This window comes from Muntiacus reevesi, chromosome 20, assembly GCF_963930625.1.
Source record: "Muntiacus reevesi chromosome 20, mMunRee1.1, whole genome shotgun sequence".
Taxonomy (NCBI): domain Eukaryota; kingdom Metazoa; phylum Chordata; class Mammalia; order Artiodactyla; family Cervidae; genus Muntiacus; species Muntiacus reevesi.
This window is the reverse complement of record NC_089268.1, coordinates 50,605,037-50,615,146: the sequence shown is the minus strand read 5'-3', so window position 1 is coordinate 50,615,146 and position 10,110 is coordinate 50,605,037. Positions and strand designations below refer to the sequence as shown.

At 58.6% G+C, this 10,110-nt stretch overlaps 1 protein-coding gene across 1 annotated transcript; it reads right to left on the bottom strand.

The window, feature by feature from the left end:
- Nucleotides 1-240: 240 nt before the first annotated feature.
- On the bottom strand, nt 241-4,713 carry TUBB2A (tubulin beta 2A class IIa). The gene is made up of 4 exons (XM_065913343.1): nt 4,558-4,713; nt 2,627-2,735; nt 2,180-2,290; nt 241-1,496 (listed from the first exon to the last, which is right to left on the bottom strand). The coding sequence occupies exons 1-4, from the start codon at nt 4,612-4,614 to the stop codon at nt 436-438; spliced, it is 1,338 nt and encodes a 445-aa protein (XP_065769415.1). The 5' UTR covers nt 4,615-4,713; the 3' UTR covers nt 241-435.
- Nucleotides 4,714-10,110: the final 5,397 nt, after the last annotated feature.

The following is a 10,110-nucleotide window of genomic DNA, read 5'->3' as shown; positions in this document are numbered from 1 at the left end:
CAAATCCCAAGAACAGAGGAGCCGGGGAGGGCTACAGTCCGTGGGGTCTCAGAGTTAGACATGACTGAGTGATTTAACACGTTCAACACTTGCCTGTCTTTACTAAAAGAGCAGAAAGGCTATTAATTAAAAATATGAAAATAAAAATCCTATTAAAAGTTACTAAACCCAGAAACATACTTAGAAAGGAAGCATTTAGTGAAAGAATAAAAATTATTTGCAATAAAGAGAGACCACAGATTTTGGACACATGCTTTTTTATTAGTATAGATATCTTAGACAATACTGCAATTTCCAGAGGAGTTCCACGTTATTACATCAACAGTGAATTTCTGACAGAGGCAAAACTGAGCACCATAGTATACGAATAGAAAGACCATGCTTGATTGAGGACAACAGAAGTCACTAAGGATGCACGATTTATCTGACAAGTTCTCAGGCCTCGTCCTCGCCCTCCTCCTCCTCGAACTCGCCCTGCTCGTCGGCCGTGGCGTCCTGGTACTGCTGGTACTCGGACACCAGGTCGTTCATGTTGCTCTCGGCCTCGGTGAACTCCATCTCGTCCATGCCCTCGCCCGTGTACCAGTGCAGGAAGGCCTTGCGCCGGAACATGGCCGTGAACTGCTCCGAGATGCGCTTGAACAGCTCCTGGATGGCCGTGCTGTTGCCGATGAAGGTGGCCGACATCTTCAGGCCGCGGGGCGGGATGTCGCACACGGCCGTCTTCACGTTGTTGGGGATCCACTCCACGAAGTAGCTGCTGTTCTTGTTCTGCACGTTCAGCATCTGCTCGTCCACCTCCTTCATGGACATGCGGCCCCGGAAGATAGCGGCCACGGTCAGGTAGCGGCCGTGGCGCGGGTCGCACGCGGCCATCATGTTCTTGGAGTCGAACATCTGCTGGGTCAGCTCGGGCACCGTCAGCGCCCGGTACTGCTGGCTGCCGCGGCTGGTGAGCGGGGCGAAGCCGGGCATGAAGAAGTGCAGGCGCGGGAAGGGCACCATGTTCACGGCCAGCTTGCGCAGGTCGGCGTTGAGCTGGCCCGGGAAGCGCAGGCAGGTGGTGACCCCGCTCATGGTGGCCGACACCAGGTGGTTGAGGTCCCCGTAGGTGGGGGTGGTCAGTTTCAGGGTGCGGAAGCAGATGTCGTACAGCGCCTCGTTGTCGATCGAGTAGGTCTCATCCGTGTTTTCCACCAGCTGGTGCACGGACAGGGTGGCGTTGTAGGGCTCGACCACCGTGTCCGACACCTTGGGCGAGGGCATGACGCTGAAGGTGTTCATGATGCGGTCGGGGTACTCCTCGCGGATCTTACTGATGAGGAGGGTCCCCATCCCAGACCCCGTGCCGCCCCCCAGCGAGTGGGTCAGCTGGAAGCCCTGCAGACAGTCACAGCTCTCGGACTCCTTCCTGACCACGTCCAGGACGGAGTCCACCAGCTCGGCGCCTTCTGTGTAGTGGCCCTTGGCCCAGTTGTTCCCGGCGCCGCTCTGGCCTGCCAGAGGGAGAGGACAGTGTCAGAGGCTAACACTTCAGTAAGGAATTCCAGATTCTATCTTCCTAACTCTGGATTAGTTTTAGAGATGAAAGATCCTTCTTTTTCAGAAAGACTTTCTACCTACAGAAAAGTTTTCTATATATCAGTGATCCTCAGAAACACTGAAGATCTAATACAACAAAACATTTAGTTCATATCATGTTATTAATTAAGAAAGTAGTTTAACAAAACCCAACTGGTTTAAAACTAAGAACCTTCTGTAAATTCTCATTGATAAATCAATTGCTGTGAGCTGGCAAGGCGGAGGCGCCCGTGGTCAGAGGGCCGGCTTGGCTTCTGCTCCCAACCTGCACCTTTGGCCTCGGCTCTTTGAAGGGCTTGCCTGTGTCACGGCTCCTCTGAAATGACTGGTGGTCTGTGAGCTGCTGCTGGAAGCTCCCCTTCGCTCTTTGTTCTGCTTTGTAGGGGGAGGGCTGCGGCAGCCTCTGCAGGCTGACCCTGGCCTTTGAGCTGTGTGGACAGGGGCCAGAGGGCTGACAGCCCATGGACCAGGGACAGTGAGGCCGGGGTTCAGGGCCTCTGTGGACACACAGCCTCCCCCAGGCACTCAGCAGAGATCCCCACGGGGTCAGGAGGAAGGGGACCCACTGAGCCAGGGCCCACACATCACCCCTACGTACCAAACACGAAGTTGTCAGGCCTGAAGATCTGGCCAAAGGGTCCAGACCTGACAGAGTCCATGGTGCCCGGCTCCAGGTCCACGAGGATGGCCCGAGGCACATACTTGTTACCTGCGGGGACAGAGCAGGACTCAGACCTGCAGGCAGAGCAGTCAGACAACAACACCCTGCTCTCTGTGCCTCTCCAGGCAGAGCTCATCCCAGAAAATTCGAGCAAGAGGCCAAGAGGAGATTAGAGGAGGTTTCTGTTCTACAAAGGGAGGTGAGGGCCCGCCTGGTTATGACCCGCATGCAGGGGACTTCAGCGGCTCTGAGGGTATTTCTGAGCAGCTGACATTTAAATGCATGCAGGAAGCCTTTCTTTGTCGTGTGTGTGTGTTCCTGCTACACTGGGGCTGCCAGAGAGCGGAACACTGGGAGAGGGGGCCGGGCGTGCGGGGTCCTCACCGGCGGCCTCGTTGTAGTACACGTTGATTCTCTCCAGCTGCAAGTCACTGTCGCCATGGTAACTGCCAGTGGGGTCGATGCCGTGCTCATCGCTGATGACTTCCCAAAACTGGAGACAGAGAAAGAAGCGCGTGATGGACTGGCATCCTAGGTGTCAGCACGATGGCCCTTCCCTTCCTCTCCTGTCCTTGGAACAGCGGCACTGTGGTCAGACAGGCGGGGAGCCGCAGACAGGCCCGCAGCTGCCGCCCTGCTCCTCCAGCAGCTTCTGCGGAGGGGCTCGGGGATGCGCAGAGCATCAGCTATGTCAGGGAGACAGACTGGGAAGCGGGGAGGGGCCCTGGAGGAGGAGGGGGCACAGCTGCGGAAGCTTGGGAGGCTGGGCCCCCAGGCAGGGCTGAGCGTCAGCATCCCAGCGGACAGACGGGTCCTGGCAGGACCCAGGACAGGTGGACCCCGCCCTGCGGCTGCCTGCAGGGATCGCCCTGTCCTGGCGCAAACCCGACCCGGCCCCCCAAGCAGCGCCGCGTGAGGCAGGGGCATCCGCGGGGCTCCTGGGCCACTGACTGCAGAGGCGGAATGGGGGGTGAGGGGCAGGGTGCAGCGTGCGTCTGCATCGGGAAAGGCGGGGGGCGGGTGGGCAATATGGCGGTTGTGAAAGAGACCACGTCCTTGTGCGGGCGCCCGCCCACACCGGGCACCCGGCCCGCGGGGCCTCGCCCACTGCGGCGGCTCGGCCGGGGCGGCCACCTGCCGCCGCGCCCGCGGCAGCCAGACTCCGGCGTCACCCGCCACCCCGTCTGGAGGGCGCGCCCCGTCTATCGGATCCCGGGAGCCCTCCAGAGCATCTGTCACCCAATGACACTGCAGTTTTTTCATTCGCACTGCAGACAATATATGCAAAATAAATTCCGCAGGAGGCCGCGGGATTTTCACCACCAAAGCCCCCACTCGAATCTCAGAGGCTAATTTACCGGGGAGGTACCAACCGCGTCCCTCACAAGGGCCGGGTCCGGAGCCGTAATTAAACTCCCACAGCTGAGTAGCCCCGAGCGCCAGGGCCGGCTGTGAGGCGCCCGGCCCCGCCCCGCGCCCGACCTCCTCCCGGGGTCCGCTCCCTCCCCGCTCCCGCTGCGGCCCCGGCGGGCACCCTGGAGCCCCGCCGCCCCCTCTCCGTCCCTCCGGGACCCCCGCCCTCCGGCTCCGCCGGCCCCTCCCCGGGGGTCAGCTCCCGCCCCGGTCCCTCTCCGGCCCCAGGCACACCCTGGGGCCCCGCCGCCCCCTCTCCGTCCCTCCGGGACCCCCGCCCTCCGGCTCCGCCGGCCCCTCCCCGGGGGTCAGCTCCCGCCCCGGTCCCTCTCCGGCCCCAGGCACACCCTGGGGCCCCGCCGCCCCTCCCCGCCCCCTCCTTGGTCTCCTCCCTGGGGCCCCGCCGCCCCCTCTCCGTCCCTCCGGGGTTCTCACCCGCGGCCCCCTCCTCGGCCCCCCGGGACCCCCGCCCTCGGGCCCCGCCGCCCCCTCCTCGCCCCGCGCCCGAGCTCCTCCCGGGGGTCCGCTCCCTCCGCGCTCCCGCTGCGGCCAGGGCGGGCATCCTGGGGCCCCGCCGCCCCTCCCCGCCCCCTCCTTGGTCTCCTCCCTGGGGCCGCGCCGCCCCCTCTCCGTCCCTCCGGGACCCCCGCCCTCCGGCCCCGCCGGCCCCTCCCCGGGGGTCAGCTCCCGCCCCGGTCCCTCTCCGGCCGCAGGCACACCCTGGGGCCCCGCCGCCCCCTCTCCGTCCCTCCGGCCCCGCCGGCCCCTCCCCGGGGGTCAGCTCCCGCCCCGGTCCCTCTCCGGCCGCAGGCACACCCTGGGGCCCCGCCGCCCCCTCCCCGTCCCTCCGGGACCCCCGCCCTCGGGCCCCGCCGCCTCCCGGCCCCACGCGCCGCGCCCACCTTGGCGCCGATCTGGTTGCCGCACTGGCCCGCCTGGATGTGCACGATCTCGCGCATGGTGCCGGCTGCGGAGCGGGTGGAGGCGCGGGCCTGGACTGAGCGCGGACCGGCGGACTCGGCGCAGACCCCGCCGCCGCCCGCGCCGCGCCTTTTAAGGCGGGGGCCCCGCCCCGGTGACGTCACGGCGGGGGCGGCGCGGGGACTGCGGCACCGCGAGGGGGAGCCGGGGCGCGGCGCGAGGTGCCGGCCGCCCGCCGCGGCGCGCGGGGTCCCCGGGGCGCGCTCCCGTCCCGGGGCCGTCCCGGCCCGGCGGCCTCGGCTCTGTCTTCACGGCGTGGGGATCGCGGCGGCTGTGAAGCCGGGAGGGGGTGCAGGGCGGGGGAGTGGGGGTCCCCGGCGGGGCCGAGCGGCGCGGGGCTGCTGGGGGGCCCTCTCGCCCCTGCCCGCGTTAGGAAGGGGCCCAGTTGGGAGGAACTAGGAAAAGGCACCGGGCGCTGGCTGTCCTGCCTAGGGCGCTTAATGTGGAAAACTCCTTGTGTGTGTCTCCAAGGCCTCCTTACAGAGCTCGACCGCCGAAAACTCTGTGTGTGGGTGTATGTGTCTGTGTGTCTGTGCGCGTACGTGAGTCTGTGCGTGCGTGCGTGTATCTGTGTGTGTCTGTGTGTCTGTGTCCCCATGGCCCCCTTATGGAGCTTGACAGGTGTGTGTCTGTGTGTGTGTCTGTGTGTCTGTGTCTGTGTGTCTGTGCGCATACGTGAGTCTGTGCGTGTGTGTGTGTGTGTCTGTGTGTCTGTGTCCCCATGGCCCCCTTATGGAGCTTGACAGGTGTGTGTCTGTGTGTGTGTCTGTGTCTGTGTGTGTCTGTGTGTGTGTCTGTGTCTGTGTGTGTCTGTGTGTCTGTGTGTCTGTGTCTGTGTGTCTGTGCGCGTACGTGAGTCTGTGCGTGTGTGTGTGTGTGTGTCTGTGTTCCCATGGCCTCTTTATGGAGCTTGACAAGTGTGTGTCTGTCTGTGTGTCCCCATGGCGGCCTTATGGAGCATGACGTGTGTGTGTGTGTGTGTCTCCATGGCCTCCTTATGGAGCTTGACATGTGTGTGTCTGTGTCTGTGTATGTCTGTGTCTGTGTCTGTCTGTGTGTGTGTCTCTGTGTGTCTTTGTGTGTCTGTGTGTCTGTGTCTGTGTGCGTGTCTGTGCCTGTGTCTGCGTGTGTGTCTCTTTGTGTGTGTCGGTGAGTGTGTGTCTGTGTCTGTGTATGTCTGTGTCTGTGTCTGTCTGTATGTGTGTCTCTGTATGTCTTTGTGTGTCTGTGTGTCTGTGTGTCTGTGTCTGTGTGCGTGTCTGTGCCTGTGTCTGCGTGTGTGTCTCTTTGTGTGTGTCGGTGAGTGTGTGTCTGTGTCTGTGTATGTCTGTGTCTGTGTCTGTCTGTATGTGTGTCTCTGTATGTCTTTGTGTGTCTGTGTGTCTGTGTGCGTGTCTGCATGTGTGTCTCTTTGTGTGTGTCTGTGAGTGTGTGTGTGTGTGTGTGTGTGTCTGTGTCCCCACGGCCTCTTTATGGAGCTTGACACGTGTGTGTCTGTATGTGTGTCCCCATGGCGGCCTTATGGAGCTTGACATGTGTGTGTCTCTGTCTGTGTATGTCTGTGTCTGTGTCTGTCTGTGTGTGTCTCTGTGTGTCTTTGTGTGTCTGTGTGTCTGTGTGCGTGTCTGTGTGTGTGTCTGCGTATGTGTCTGTGAGTGTGTGTGTGAGTGTGTGTCTGTGTGTCTCTATGTGTCTGTGTCTATGTTTACGTGTGTGTGTGTCTGTGTGTCTGTCTGTGTGTGTCTGTGTGTGTCTCTGTGACGGTGTGTGTGTCCGTGTGTCTGTGTGTGTCTCTGTGTGTGTGTGTGTCTGTGTGTGTGTGTGTGTCTGTGTGTCTGTGTCTCTGTGTGTGTCTGTGTGTGTCTGTGTCTCTGTGTGTGTCTCTGTGTGTGTGTCTGTGTGTGTCTCTGTTTGTGTCTGTGTGTGTCTGTGTCTGTGTGTGTGTCTCTGTGTGTGTCTCTGTGTGTGTGTCTGTGTGTGTCTGTGTGTGTGTCTGTGTGTGTGTCTGTGTGTCTGTGTGTGTGTGTCTGTGTGTGTGTGTGTGTCTGTGTGTCTGTGTCTGTGTGTGTCTGTGTGTGTCTGTGTTTCTGTGTGTGTCTGTGTGTGTGTGTCCCCATCGCCTCTTCGTGGAGCTCGGCGGCCAGTGTGTGTGTCTGTGTGTGTGTCTGTGTCTCTGTGTTTGTCTCTGTGTGTGTGTGTCTGTGTCTGTGTCTGTGTGTGTGTGTGTCTCTGTGTGTCTCTGTGTGTCTGTGTGTGTGTCTGTGTGTGTCTGTGTGTGTGTGTCTGTGTCTGTGTGTGTGTCTGTGTGTGTCTGTGTGTGTCTGTGTCTCTGTGTGTGTCTCTGTGTGTGTGTGTGTCTGTGTGTGTGTGTGTGTGTGTGTCTGTGTGTCTGTGTGTGTGTCTGTGTGTGTCTGTGTGTGTGTCTGTGTGTGTCTGTGTGTGTGTGTCTGTGTCTGTGTGTGTGTCTGTGTGTGTCTGTGTGTGTCTGTGTCTCTGTGTGTTTGTGTCCTCATCACCTCCTCGTGGAACTTGGCGGCCAGTGTGTGTGTGTGTGGCGCGTGTGCCTTCCGCGCATTATGTCACCTCGTCCCCATGCCCACCTTATGGAGGGGGACGTCCAGCTGCAGGCCAGCAGCCACGTGTGGCCTCTGAGCCCCGGGAGTCTGCCTTGAGATGTGCTTTGATGTAAATGCTCATCCAGTTCCATGGACTCAGGAAATTAAAAGAATGGAAGAGATTCCATTACTAATTTTGTATATTGATTACTAATCAATATATTATCTTGGACATATTTTTCAAATTAATTTCACTTGTTTCTGTTTTTTAAATGACTGCTACATTCACAGTGACTACTGGAAAAATTTAAATTACCTATGTGGCTCACAGGGTATTTCTACAGTTCCGGAGTAAACATTATTACCATCCCAAGTTAACAGCTTCAAAAAGGAGGCTCATGGTTGACCAGCCACAAAGCTTGTGAGTGAAGGCATAGAACTTCCTTCTACAAAGCAAAAGCACAGGGGAGTTTTAAAGGCTTGGCCAGGATGAGGTTAAGACCCAGCCTTCATCATCCCTAGGGACAGTCCTGAACTGGGGGCCAGGGCAGCAGAGACCAGGGGTTGCTGTTTCCCAGGACGTCTCTTTTCCTCTCTGGGGCCAGTTTCTCCAGCTTTAAAGTGATAATTACAGGTGCCCTGCAGCCAGCTTTGTGAGTAGGAAATGAGAGGCTCTATATGAAAGCGGGTCGAGTTTATGGAGCAAAAATGCCCCTGTAAAACCCAAGGTGATGCTGTCGTTACAAATATTAGGCCCATTTGCCGTGTTAATGGTGGGCAAAGTCACGGCTCTGTCTCCCCTGCCCCAGGAAGCCAGTCCTCGGGGTCCCCCCCTGCCCAGGCAGGAGCCTGGCGCCCTCTCGCGGGGGAGGGGCAGCTCGGGGCGCCCACCGTTCAGCCCCCAGCTGGTGCTGCACCCGCGTGCTGAGGGTGTGGCCTCCAGCTTCTCACCAGCGCTGCCCCCAGCTGCCGTGCCCTGGGCGCTTCACGACCAGCGGGGCCTTTCCAGAACCTGTGCAGAGGACAGGCCTGCTCCACGTAGCTTCCGCGGCCGCACGGTTCACAGAGGGCTTCTGGAGCTGACTGCCCCTTGGCCTGTGCTGTTTCATCCAAGGTGGGGGGTTGGGAGCCAGGAAGGGGAGGTACTGGGTAACAGGTGGGCATCTCCCGCGAGGGGCGGGGTCCGCTCTCCTGCCTCCTAGTCAGGCAGTTAAGCAAGTCACCTGAGTGCCCAGCCCCCGGCTCCGAAACCTGGAAACTGGCTTCGTCGCACTGTGAAGACGAGAGAGGCTGTCTGGGGACAGGGAATGAATGACAGCGCTGGCTCCAGCAGGCCCAGGCCGCGGGCGTCCCTGGCAGCAAAGGCCGTCTCCTCTGCACCCAGCGTGCCCCCGGCCCGCCTGTGCCAGCCCCGCCCGTGTCTGGGCCGGGCAGTCAGAGACGCACACGGGCAGAAAGGACGCCTGCCCGACCGCAGGTGACTCATCCGGGGACTCCGCGCCAGCTGCAGTCGGCCGTGTGGACCCGGCCCCCCCGAGACTGCAGGAGGAAGTGGGGCCCCGAGCCTCCCCCCGCCAGGACGGGCTTTGACGAGGCCTGGGGAGAAGGTCCCCACGTCCCCCTGTGTTAGAGAAGGGCTCCTCCGGGCCTGGGCAGGGCGACGGGGGCGGGGAGCCACCTCCTCCCGCCCCGAGTCGGTTCCTGTCTTGGGCTGATGTCACCGGTGTTAGAGCCACCCCCACCCCTAAGGCCCCTCGGATGACAAGACAAAACTCAGGCGGGAGAGGGAAGACACGCATTCCCTGCGCAAGGCTGGGCCTGCGTCTTCCTGCAGGCTCCGCCGTCCCCTCCCGCTCGGCCTCCCTGCGAGCCTTGCAGCGGACCTGCCCTGAGTCCCTGGTCCTGTGAGGGCGGCCGCTGCCCTTGGCAGGTGCATCAGTAAGGGACAGATGTGGTCCAGGGGAACTGTGTGTCAAGCATCAGCGTCCTCTGAGTAGCGAGAACCCGAGAACCGTCCAAGCAGGAGAATGGTATCAGTTATTCTGGAACACTCTCTTTGTGACCTCAGAGAAGGCCCAGGAGATGGGCTCCTCAATCTCTTTCCCCTGAAACATCTAAAACAGCCCTGTCTGCTCTTTTATACACACATGTTCAGGTTTTTAATAAAAGTGTCTCTTTATGAAGATGGGGGAATTTTGCTTAAAACATTTGAAGTGTGACTGCCTAAAACATAAAGAGTCTGAACCCCAGTTTGAAGATAGTCAGCTCAACCAAAGTTTATAAATTTTTGCACAATAATAATTTGGAGTAAATATATAATAATGTTTTCAACTACTTTCTGGAATGTTTCATGTCCCAGTATGAATTATTTTTACTAGAATTGTCAATCTGGACTTTTCTTAACTGTAAAAAATCTACAGTATACTGTCTATGTGTAATATGCACACACATTATATATGTTTTTGTGGTAAATATATCTTTCATATACACATATTTTCTGAGTATAAAATTTTAAAAGTTTATAAAATACTAAAGAAGAGATGTATGTCTTCCCACTCTCCTCTAGTTCTATTTTGATGTTTGATATTTTCCTTTTTCCCCCTTTCATGGGTTATTTAGATGTTTTTATTCCTTTTAATCATGACTTCAATCATTTTTGCCTTGGGCATTAAGAATGAAAAATACTGTTATTTTTACACTATGACTTAAATGATACATAAACCCACAAATTATCAAATGATGTTACCTTTTTCCAACTGCTACCGTTTTCCCTGTAACCTAGCATCCCTGGATCATACCAAGTTCTCTGAAGAAATTCTGCTTCCCACGGCCAAGGCTGTCCACGTGACCGGGCTGAATGTCCCCCCACTCAGCCCACCCCCACACTCCCTGAGGGGTTAGCAGCACAGGCCCCGGATG

Excerpts from the sequence above, each read along its gene's own strand:
- TUBB2A (XM_065913343.1), bottom strand. The coding sequence starts at position 4,614 with ATGCGCGAGATCGTGCACATCCAGGCGGGCCAGTGCGGCAACCAGATC. Across the intron at positions 2,736-4,557 it reads GCAACCAGATCGGCGCCAAG|TTTTGGGAAGTCATCAGCGA; the intron begins GTGGGCGCGGCG and ends CTCTGTCTCCAG. Across the intron at positions 2,291-2,626 it reads GTACTACAACGAGGCCGCCG|GTAACAAGTATGTGCCTCGG; the intron begins GTGAGGACCCCG and ends CTGTCCCCGCAG.